General features: G+C 39.4%; 1 protein-coding gene across 1 annotated transcript in view; it reads right to left on the bottom strand.

Moving 5' to 3' along the window:
• The window catches only part of LOC132392450 (inactive dipeptidyl peptidase 10-like), a 905,047-nt gene that overhangs the window by 16,791 nt on the left and 875,434 nt on the right, over positions 1-12,822 (bottom strand). The window contains exons 20-22 of the mRNA XM_059966307.1: positions 11,595-11,789; positions 3,943-3,997; positions 25-124 (exon numbers count right to left, since the gene is read on the bottom strand). Coding sequence (XP_059822290.1) covers positions 25-124; positions 3,943-3,997; positions 11,595-11,789 — 350 coding nt within the window. The remainder of the gene's footprint in view (positions 1-24; positions 125-3,942; positions 3,998-11,594; positions 11,790-12,822) is intronic.

Genomic DNA, 12,822 nt, shown 5'->3' with positions numbered 1-12,822 from the left:
GCAATATGTTTTTTGTATACTCACCATATAATTTCCAGTCTGTGATTGGTGCCACAGCAACACCACATTTGAAGATTCTCTCTGTAGAACTAAGGATCATTGCTGTGACATAGCCTCCATATGCCTGTCAAAGTAAATTAAAATCTCAATATGGATTTTAAATGTTCTATTATTAACACAAATATTGATTGTCTTTGTGAAATAAAACTGCCAGCCTTCACACACCCCAGTGATTTTTTTTCTGGTGACTTAATGGATGTCTAATTTACCATGTCAGTTTTTCTACCCTCGCTCATGTTATAAATTATAATATAGTTATTATAGCTATAGTAACAGTTGAATGTAGACCCATTATTTGTTATAACCACTCAAAATATTTTACGTATTATTTTTAATTTACAAAGCAGTTCACCTCAGTCATAAAGCATCCAGACTTTGCTTATTTTGTTATATCTATACTTAAAATCATAATAGAAATTGTGATTTAACAATTTTGTTTCTGTGTGAGTGGAATAGTATACAGATGAGAATTATAGAATAGCTCAATACAATATTCAGGATAGTAATGGTAACATATTTCCTTCCTTGAAGCTTTGTGGTCATCACTTCTACAGATTTTAGGCAGGATCATGCTCATGATTTGTTGCTAATCCTTTGAAGAAGGTCTGTATGACTGTGTGCAAGTTAGCATGCTGAACGATGTTGGAAGTTGGATCCCCCTCTGAATCTGCGCTATATCCAGTGGGCTGAGCTACTGGACCAGACATAGTGGGATACCAACCCTCACTAAAAAGCTAAATCCTGCTTGTTTTTTTTTTAATTTGTTAATTTATAAGTTGAGATTGGTTTTAAATTAACATTAACCTAACTTGTATTGTTTAACAATTTTAAATTATTTGCATTTTTCAACTGGTTCTAAGTGTTTCTTATCATCACAGTCAAAAGACCATCAGGACCGTCTGTGAGCAAGGCCTTGCTTTCTGTTGCCGGCTACCAGCTCTGGTCCTTGCCTGGTCCAGTTTACTGACCTGCTACAACACTGGATTCAGAACCACACAATCGTAGAACATGCCTGCAACTATTATCAGCCCACAGAGTTAAAAGTGAGGTGCAGGCTGGATCCAAGTAGATAGCTGGATAGGTAGATTGGTACTTTATTGATTCCAAAAGAAATTACAGTGTCACAGTAACATTACAGGTGCACAAATGTTAGAAGAGAAGTATGGAAGAATTAAAGGATAAGCTACCTTAAAAATAAGAAGTATAAGATTTACAAGTCAAACATTATAAATGATCCAAAAGGTTAACTATGACCTGTTATCTCTGTCCCTGAGGCCAAAGCCTGGACATCCTTCAGGAGGGTGAATCTAGAAAAGGTGTCTAGTCCAGACGAAATACCAGGCCAAGTACTAAAGATGTGCACAGACCAACTGACAACATATTTACAGACATATTTAATACTTTGCTTCTACGGTCTGGGCAACCATGAAGCATTTAGGGGGATTAACAGAGGAGACTATCAACAGTTTTACATTCCTGGGCATTAACGTATCAGAAGACCTGTCCTGGCCCCAGCACATAGATGCAGTTATAAGAAAGGAAAGTTGCTGTCACACTTTCGTTAGGAAACTAAGGAGGTTCATTTTCTCACCAAATACTTTAACAGATGTGTTGTTGAAAGTATCTGGACTGGTTGCACCATGACCTGGAACAGAAGTTCAAAGGCATAGGAACACAAGAAGCTGCAGAGAGTAGTAGACTCTGTCCAATGCAATATGGGCACACAATGGACAGACCCTACCATTGGTAGCATCTATAGGAGGCATAGCTTCAAGAAGACAACATCTAAGTCAAAGATCACCACCATTTGTACCATGCCATTTTCACAACTACTGATGGACAACAGGTACAGCACCAGATTCAACAACACAGAGGGTCACAAAAGTGTGGAATGAGCTGTCAGCACAAGTGGTTCTTGCAAGCTCAATTTCAATATTTAAGAGAAGTTCCAATAGGTACATGAACAGTAGGGTTATGGAGGGCAATGGTCCTGCTTCAAGTGGATGGGAGTAGGCAGTTTAAATGGTTTTAGCATGGACTAGATAGACCAAGAGGCCTGTTGTTGTGCTGTCCTTCACTCTGACTCTATCACAATAACTACTTCCCTTCAATCATTCAGCTCTTGAACTAACTGGCAAAAAATTACTACAGTTTAGCAACACTATAAATCACCTTGCACTAATCTTTTTGTTCAAGTTATGTTCCTTCTTGTAAAAATTACTGAATGCTTATGTTTTTATCTGATGCTATGTGCCTGTAATGCTGCTGCAAGTAAGTTTTTTTCTTTGCAGCTCTGCATATAAGTACAATACTGTGCAAAAGTCTAAGGCACAAGTAAAATAATTATGTAAATCAAAGATGCTTTCAAAAATAATGAATTGAAAAGTTTCTAAATAATAAGAATGACCATAAAGAGAAGTAAACAGTAAAAAAAAAGCTAAATCAAATCAATATTTGGCGTGACCACCCTTTAAGTCTGCATCATTTCTCTCAGTTACACTGTTGTGCAGTTTTATAAGAAAATTGGCTGAATGGTTGTTCTAAGAATCTTGCAGAACTTGCCACAGTTCTTCTGCAGACTTTGGCTGTCTCGCTTGCTTCTGTCTCTCCAGGTAATCCCAGAAAGCCTCAATGATATTGTGATCAGAGCTCTGTAAAGGCCCTACCATCTGAAACTATATAAAAATATCTCGGGTGCCACAGACTTTCGCACATATAACAAACTCAACCTTCACTTGTCAATTAGCTTAATCTAAAGTTGTTACTAGTTTAATTAATAGTGATTATTTCCCTTGGCTGTTGAGAGATTTAAAGTTTGTGTGATTATTAATTGCAGGTTTTTGGAAACACCGATTTGCCCAATTTCTATCTTGCTAGTTAATGACTTATTATAATTTGTCTGATCTGTGGTTTGCTGTAAACCGTAAAAATCTACAAGCTTCTGGTCATCAACATGACAACAGGTCTAACCTGAGCCCAATACATTGATGTAATCATGAAGAAGGCATGCTAGCCATTTTACTTCGTTAGGAGTTTGAGCTGGTTTGGTACGTCACCAAGGACTCTTGCAAGTTTCTATTGATGTTCTGTCAAGAGCATTCTGACTGGCTGCATCACAGTGTGATATGCAGGCTCTGAGGCACAGGATTGCAGATACCTTACAGCAGGGATTCCCAATTTGAGGTCCATGGACTCCCAGGTCCAGGGCGTAAAAATGGTTGGGAAGTCCTGCTTTAGAGGATTATTGACCCAGCCAACTCCATCTTGAGCACAATGCTCCCCACCATCAAGGCCATCTTCAAGAAGGGGTGCCTCAAGAGGGACAGCATCCATCAATAAGGACTCTCACCATCTAGGACATGGCCTCTTGTTACTACCACTGGGGAGGAGATGTAGGAGCATAACGATTCATACTCAATGATTCACGAACAACACCTTCCATTGTTTATATCTGATTGATGTTGGTACAAAAGTTTCAATGGAGAATTGGAACAATTTCAGCAAAATTTGTAAAATTATTATATTCCGAATTACAAGATATTTTGACCCAATGGAGCATGGATTCAAAAATTTGCTTTTACATTTTTGAAGAAGCATTATATATTTCCAAAGGAAAAGAAAGCCTGTTATTTTATAATGCAGTGTGCTGTGAGAAAAAACTTTTTCTACCAACGTTCTCAAAAAAAATTCTAATATACAAATAGGAGTGTATAACAAATACATATTCATAATTTATCATGTTAAGTAGTATTTAGAATAGTTAAAGAATAAGTGAAAGTATTGCAGAAATAATGAATATTTTAACTGTTCTTTTTAAAAGTAAAATTCACCACAACTTTGAAAATATTTTAATTAGTTACATTGAAGTATTTTTAAGTTTACCTTCCCATAAACAGCTATTCTGTTCGCATCAATAAAGGGTAATTTTAATAATGATCTGAAATAACAAGAAATAATGTTAATTAAAGAACATTTATGTGAACATTTTTCCACATCAATTTGTCCTTGTGATGCATTCAATGAACTTTAATAACAATGATGAACAAGAGAGAAATACACTTAATGAAATCATAGAAATTTATCACTGACTTCTTTATCAGTTGAGAAGGTTATTTGGTCTTATATTATTCCTCCATTCTTGGTCTGTAGACTTGAAAAATTCCAGCAATCAGAATCTTATTGAAGTACTTTTTAAATGAATATTTGCCTCCATCATCCATTTAGATTGCAAGTTCCATCACTCTTGGGCTAAACAAAAATCTATCCCTGTTGGCTATAAAGCATTATTGGGCTTTGGTCATAATTTTGTATTTTGATTAATCTACCCCAAAGCTCCTCTATATTAAGGTAATTATCCACAATCCAGCCCATCTTTCCACAATTTCTAAAATTGTTGGGCATTGCCAATATTTTCATGAAACTGAAATGCCTTATATTAAATGTTTGCAATAATGTATATATAGAATACTGAATATAGAACAGTAGTGTAAAAGTACCAGTCTTTTAGTCTATGCTGTCTATACTAACCATGATCCCCTAATCCCCTTCTCCAATTTAAATCTATACCTTCTAGCGTTTGAAATTTCCACCCAGGGAGAAAAGCGACTCTGACAATCCACCCTATCTTTACCTCTATCAGGTCATCTTTCAGCTGCTGACACTCCAGAGAAAACAATACAGGTTTGTACAACCTCTCTTTCTAGCTAATACTCTTGAATCTAGGAAACACCTCTCTGTATTATCCACAGTCTCAACCTGGGGTCCACGGACTCCTTGCTTAATGGTATGGATCCACGGCAGAAAAAAGGTTGGGAACCCCTGAGCTAAATCCTTCCTGTAAGGCAGTGACTACAAGTGCACACAATTACTTTAAATATTATCTAACCGAAATTTTATACAGCTGCAACTTCCCAACATTTATACTCAACATCCCAACTGATAAAGGCAAATATACCAGATACTTTTTTAAACCACCTTATGTCACTGTGTTGCCAATTTCAGGGAGCTATGGACTTGCACCCTAATGCTGTACATTAATGCTCTCAAATGGTGGCACAGAAGTGCAGTGGTTAACTCAACACTTTACAGTACAGGTTCCCGCCACTGCCTGTAAGGAGTTTGTACATTCTCCCCGTGCATCATCTGGGTGTCCTCTGGGTGCTCCAGTTTCCTCCCACAGTCCAAAGACATTCTGGTTGGTAGGTTAATTGGTCCTTGTAAATTGTCCTGTGATTAGGCTGGGGGTAAATCAGTGAATTGCTGGGTGGTGTGGCTCAACGGGCTGTAAGTGCCTATTCTACATTGTATTTCAACAAATAAATAAATAAACATGAATGCCCTGCGATTCACTTTCCAAGCTTTTGTCTTACACTGAGCTCCGGAAGTGCAACAGCTCATGCTTTCCAGATGAAACTCCATCTCTGCCCATACTTCCAACTGATCTACATCCTACAGTATCCTTTGGCATACTCCGTCATCATCCAAACTACAGCAATTTTTGTGTTTTTGTCAGCAAATTTACTGCTCACCCACTCATATTTTCACCCAAATCATTTACATCATAAACGGACACCGTAGCATTGAACCCTGCGGAGCACCACGGGTCACAGACTTCCAGTCAGAATAGCAACCCTCAGGCTTGTATACTACTTTGATAATAAATGTATTTTGAATCTTTGTTTTCATTGCCCAATTTTAAATCCAATCTCCACATAGATCCCATGTGTCTTTATCTATTTATTTATTTAGTGAGCCTCAATGTTGTGTAGGCCCTTCCTGCCCTTCAAGCAATGCCACGCCACCCAGCAATTCCCAGTTTAATCCTAGCCTAATCATGGGATAATTCACAATGACCAATTGACTTACCAACCCGGTGGATCTTTGGACAGTGAGAAGAAAGCAGAGCTCCCAGAGGACCCCACACGGTCACGGGGTGAATGTGCAAGTTCCTTACAAGCAGTGACAGGAATTGAACCTGGGTCATTGGTACTGTAAAGCATTGTGCTAACCACTATGCTACCAATCTTGTGGACAATCCTCCACTTGTCCTGGGGACTTATCCACCTTAAAAAGACTCAAAACCTTCGCCTCCTGCTGAGGGACGACTGCTCATAGAATCATAGAACACTACCAAACAGAATGCCTTTTGGCTCATCTAGTCTGTGCTGAAATGTTATCTAGTCCCATTGACCATACACCATACTCCTCCCATCCATGTACTTATTCAAACTTCACTTAAATAGTCAAATTGAACCCTTATCCACCATTTCTATTTGCAAATTATTGCACACTATCACCACCCCCTAGGTGAATACGATCCTCCTCAGCTTTCCCTTAAATATTTCACCTTTCACCCTTAATCTCTAGTTCTGATCTTGCACAAACTTAGTGGAAAAAGCCTGCTTGAATGACCTTTTATGTGTCCCTCAACTGCTCCAAGGAAAACACTTAACCAGCCTTTCCCTATCACTCAGATCCTTAAGTCCCAGCAACTTGCTTGTAAATTTTCTCTGTCCCCTTGATACCTTTCCTACAGGCAAGTGACCCGAAATGCACACAGTACTCCAGATTAGGTCTCGCCAACATCTTCTCCAACAGAACATTCCAGCTTGCATAGTCAATACTTAATTCACGAAAACCATTGTGCCAAAAGCTCTCTTTATGATTCTACCGACATGTGAAGCCAATTTCAAGGAAATTTGGATCTGTATTCCCTGATCCCTCTCTTCTACCACACACCTCAAGTGTCCCACCTTTCACTGCAGAAATCCTACCCTAGTTTATCTTCCCAAATTGCAACAGCTCACACTGTCTGCATTAGGTTCTGCCTTTGTTCAATCAATTTTTTTCCAGCTGGTCCAGATGTCAGTGCAAGCTTTGATAGTTTTCGTCACTGTCCACTACACCCCCAGTCTTGGTGTCATCCGTAAATTTTCTGATTCAATTAACCACATTGTTATACAGATCATTGATATAGATGACAAACAACAATGGACCCAGTACCGATCCCTGTGAGAGTCCACTTGTCACAGACCTCCAGTCAGAGAGGCAACCATCTACTATCACTTTATGGCTTCTACCATAAAGCCAATGTTGAATCCAATTTACTACCTCATTCTGAATGCCAAGCAACTGAACCTTCTTGACAAGCCTTCATGTAGGACCTTGTAAAAGGCCTTACTAACAACATCCACTACCTTTCCTTCATCAACTTTCCTGGTAATCTCCTTGAAAAACCCTAGAAGATTGATTAGATGCAATCTACAAAAGCCACGTTCACTATCCCTAACCTGACCCTGTCTATCCAAATACTTATGTACCTGATTCCTAAGAATTCTTTCAAATAATTTACCCATGACTGACGACAGGCTCACCCGCCTATAATTTCCCAGCTTATTGTTAGACCCTTTTTGTAAAAAACAACATTAGCTACCCTACAGTCGTCTGACACCTCAACTGTGAATAAGTACGTTTTACACACCACTGTCAGGGCCCTTGCAATTTCTGCATGAGCCTCCCACAAGTCCAAGAGGACACATTGTCAGACCACGGAGATTCATCCACCTAATTTGCCTCAAGACAGCAAATACCATTAGTTGCCTCAATGCATCAAGCATCGATCCCTGTTGCACTCCGCAAGTCACAGGCAACTATCTACTGCCACTCTCTGGCATTCCAAATTACCACAAGACTTTTGGATCATTGGGCTCTCTTCCAGAGAAAGTAGAACCTAAACTGGAGGGGGACTAACATCCTAGCGGGAAGGTTTGTTAATGCTTTGTTAAGTCTGGATCGGGAGCAGCATCTCCAACACCATCACACTGAGCACGGGGTCCCCCAGGGCTGTGTGCTCAGTCCACTGCAGTTCACTCTGCTGACCCATGACTGTGCTGCAACGCACAGCTCGAACCACATCATCAAGTTTGCTGCTGACACGACCGTGGTGGGTCTCATCAGCAAGAACGAGTCAGCTTACAGGGAGGAGATGCAGCGGCTAACGGACTGGTGCAGAACCAACAACCTGTCTCTTAATGTGAACAAAACAAAATAAATTGTTGACTTCAGGAGGGCACAGAGTGAACACTCCCCGCTGAACATCGACGACTCCATGGTAGAGATCGGTAAGAGCATCAAATTTCTTGGTGTTCACCTGGCGGAGAATCTCACCTGGTCCCTCAACACCAGCTCCATAGCAAAGAAAGCCCAGCAGCATCTCTACTTTCCGGGAAGGCTGAGGAAAGTCCATCTCCCACCCCCCATCCTCATCACATTCTACAGAGGTTGTATTGAGAGTGTCCTGAGCAGCTGCATCACTGTCTGGTTCAGAAATTGCACCATCTCGGATCGTAAGACCCTGCAGTGGATAGTGAGGTCAGCTGAGAAGATCATCGGGGTCTCTCTTCCCGCCATCATGGACATTTACATTACACGTTGCATCCGCAAAGCAAACAGCATTATGAAGGACCTCACACACCCCTCATACAATCACTTCTCCCTCCTGCTGTCTGGGAAAATGCTCTGAAGCATTCAGGCTCTCACGACCAGACTATGTAACAGTTTCTTCCCCCAAGTTATCAGACTCCTCAATACCCAGAGCCTGGACTGACACCTTATTGCCCTATTGTCCTGTTCATTATTTATTGTAATGCCCGCACTGTTTTTGTGCATTTTATGCAGTCCTGCGTAGCTCTGTAGTCTAGTGTAGCTTTCTCTGTGTTGTTTTTTTACGTAGTTCAGTCTAGTTTTTGTACTATGTAACACCATGGTCCTGAAAAACGTCGTCTCATTTTTACTATGTACTGTACCAGCAGTTATGGTCGAAATGACAATAAAAGTGACTTGACTTGCTGCATGAAGGGGTTTAAATCAGAGTTGCAGGAGGATGGGAACCAGAATGGCAGTTAGTAGAGAGGTTGTGGAAACAGATGTTGGTGCAAGCTTTGATAACCTTCCTTACTGTCCATTACAACCCCAATCTCAAAGTCAGGAATCACAAGGCTGAGCATGGTGTGACTAGTGTTCTGAGCTGCTTGTACTTCAATTGCAAGAAGTATCATAGGAAATGCAGATGAGCTCAGGGCATGGATCAACACCTGGAATTATGATGTTGTAGCCACTAGTGAGACTTGGTTGCAGGAGGGGCAGGACTGGCAGCTCAATGTTCTGGGGTTCTGTTGTTTAAGATGTGACAGAACAGGAGGGATTAAAGGAGGAGTCAGGGAAAACATCTCGGCAGTGCTTTGTCAGGAAGACTGCAGAACTTGATTAGTGAGGTGGAACTGAGAAATTAGAAAGGTCTGACCATGTTAATGGGGCTATATTACAGATTCAGCCAACAGTCCTAGCGATTTAGAGGAACAAAATTATGAAGAGATCGCAGACTGTTATAAGAAAAATAATGTTGTTATAGTCGGTGATTTTAACTTTCCACACACTGACTGAGAATCCCACACTGTACAAGGACCAGATGGGAGAGGGTTTGTCAAATATGTTCAGGAAAGTGTCCTTCATCAGTATGTAGAAGTCCCAGTGAGAGAGCATGCGATACTGCATCTGCAGTACAGAATGAGACACGGCAGGTGACAGAAGTTAGTGTAGGGAAACACTCTGCATCCAGTGCCATTAGTTTCAAAGTAAATATGCAAAAAAAAAAAGATCCGGTCTGCGAGTTGAGATTCTAAATTGGAGAAAGGCGAATTTTGATGCTGTCAGAAAGGATCTGTCAAGTGTGGATTGGGACAGGCTCTTTATTGGCAAAGGTGTACTTGGTAAGCGGGAGACCATCAGAAATGAAATTTTGAGAGGTCAAAGCGTGGATGTTCCTGTTAAAATAAATGGTAAAGATAGCAAGTAGGGGACCTTGGCTTTCAAGAGATATTGAGGCCCTGGTTAAGAGCAAAGAGGAAGTGCATAGCATATAGGAACAAATGAGGTGCTTCAGGACGACTGTGGATGCCAGATCATTGGGTGTATTTCAGGCAGAGGTTAATCGTTTCTAGATTAGTCAGGGTGTGAAAAGTTACGGGGAGAAGGCAGGAGAATGGGCTTGAGAGGGAAAATGGATCAGTGACAGTGAAATGGCGGAACAGACTCAATTCTACTCCTGTGTTTATGGTCTAAATGCAGGTGCAAAAACCCCTTGTAAGATCAACTCATCTCTATCAGCTCCTTGAGTACATGACCACACTGATTTTCAAGAGGACCAAGTTTGTCGTTGCTCTCTTTTTGTTCTTAATATATTTGTAGGAGCCTCTAGGATTCTCCTTGTCTGCCAGATGAACCTTATGGGTTCTTGTAGCTTTCTCAAGTGGTTTTGCTGGACATATTCATCGGATGCATAATTGACCCCTTAAAACTTTATTTGAATATATATGTGGAATCAATTATCAAACTGTGAGGCACATTACAATATTGTGATCCTGACAAAAGTTTTGAACATCTTGAAGTTACCAGTCATTAGACTGGTTACCAGACAAGGAATCAAAATGGAGCTGACAGTTTATGTTCTTAAGGTTATTTAAAGCACCCAAGCTCAGTAATATTCACTGGCTCTGAGACAAGCAATGTATTAAATTTAAAATTCTCATCATATGTCTAAATCTTCTTCCATACTCATCACTGTGATGTCATTCAGTCTGTTGAGAACATTGCACATTTTCAGTTTGACCTCATGTGTATTCTGAAATGCATTCATCTCACCACTCACATTCGTTACCAGATATATAAGCCTTGAAGGTTTGCTAAACTATTTTACAAAACTAAAAATCAGTTTTATATCTGGACCTAAATACAATTTATTACAAACGTATCTTTATGTATAGGGCAAGGCACTTAAAAACTACAGTGATATTCATAATCAAGTTTACCCTTGAGGGTAAGATTTGCCAGTGTCATTTAGATTATACGAAGCAGAGGAAGAGGAATTCTTCTGCGTGAGAATTCATGGCCTCACAATTAAGGAGGATAACCTTAGCTAGGATGAAAAAAACAATTATTTATCAAAATGTAAACAAAAATCATGTTCCGTAAATGGGTACTACAAATATATATAAATAATATCTCCTTATAAGTTGAATTATGCCCAAAAATATACATATGAAATGAACAACATGCAGATGACATTTTAAATGAAAGCAAAATTAAATATAAACAGTAAACCAAAATTCAAAATAAATTCTAATATCAAAGTACATATATGTCAGCATATACAACCCTGAGATTCATTTTCCTGTGGACATACTCAGCAAATCTATAGAATAGTAGCCATAACAGGATCAATGAAGATCAACCAGAGTGCAGAAGACAACAAACTGCAAATTCAAATATAAATATTAGCAATAAATATTGAGACCATGATATAATGAGATAAAGAGCCCTTAAAGTGAAATGCAATGAGTTGCATCCAATCAAATTTTCTACTCATCAGAAGGAAAGACATTGATTCTCATCACACATCTCTTTTCTGATAAAGACTGACACTTAAGAACCAGAAAACAACTAGAAAATGAAAATTGAATAGGTTTATAAATACGTACTGCACTGCTGTAATTTGGTCTTTAACATCCACTGTTCCCAACTTTCGATGGATATCCTGAAGAATTTTAAGCCCTTGAAAACCACTCCCTCGGCCATCAAAGCGAGCAAGGATGACATTATCGGAGCTGACAAGTACTGAATCCCAGTCAATCCGAAACTTGTCAGTAACCAACTGGCTCCCTGGGGCTCCATCACTGCAAAAACCCAATACAACAAAGGTAATTAGTATTGACAATCCATCACTTCCTGCATAAAGCAGTGAGACCTAAATCCTTGGAAAGATGACATAGAGGATTCTTTTATTGAATAAGCAAGTTAAATCATTAAATTATTTTGAGACCACAAATAGCCCTGTTGCAACTTTTTGACAGGCCAAAAATACTTCTCTCCATCTTAATTGCTCATAGTTCAATTTGTGTCTTTGTGGGAACAAAATCTGTTTTCTACCTGAGATCACAATAGGACAATTAATGTTACAGCCATTAATTTAATTTGTTTACAACTTTGAACTGTTCTGAACCACGAATGGGCCTCAAAACTGAGAGAAATTTATCAACTAATATTGATGATGGCTATCTTCACTTCAATCAGTCAAGAAAATGTAGTTGAATATTATTTTTATGAGGCTTGGATTAGCCTTTGGAGTCCAATAACAATATAGGCTTATACGAGTTCAGGTTCTACCTCTCCTCACAGCACCCACCCCATAACCTTTCTTTGACACTCATGTCATCCTAGCGCATTTATAAGCTAGCCCATTTATAAGCTAGCCTCCTCACTGCACAAATATCTGAGATAGTGCTGGTTTATAGTCTACTCATGAAGCTTGCAAGTAGAATATTAATGAAGCCCAACACCCACTGGAATGAATGGGGAGATGCTGCCAACATAATAATTAATGTTGACATTATGGGTAATTTTTATTGGATAGGAAGATTCCAATTCAGGAATGGCTTTTTCCCCACTGCCATCAGAATTCTGAATGAATATTGAACCCATGAACACTACCTCACTTTTTTTTCCTCTTTTTACACTACTTATTTAATTCAACTTTTAAAATATATGCATATTTTTTACTGTAATGCACAATTTTTATTATTATGTAAAGAGCTGATTGTGGACTTCCAGAAGGGTAAGGCAATACCAGTCCTCATAGAGGGATCAGAAGTGGAGTAAGTGAGCAGTTTCAAGTCCCTGGGTGTCAATATTGCTGAGGACCCAACCTGG

The sequence above is a fragment of the Hypanus sabinus genome, chromosome 4 (assembly GCF_030144855.1).
Source record: "Hypanus sabinus isolate sHypSab1 chromosome 4, sHypSab1.hap1, whole genome shotgun sequence".
Taxonomy (NCBI): domain Eukaryota; kingdom Metazoa; phylum Chordata; class Chondrichthyes; order Myliobatiformes; family Dasyatidae; genus Hypanus; species Hypanus sabinus.
The sequence above is the reverse complement of the archived record's forward strand: the minus strand, read 5'-3'. Positions and strand labels throughout refer to the sequence as shown.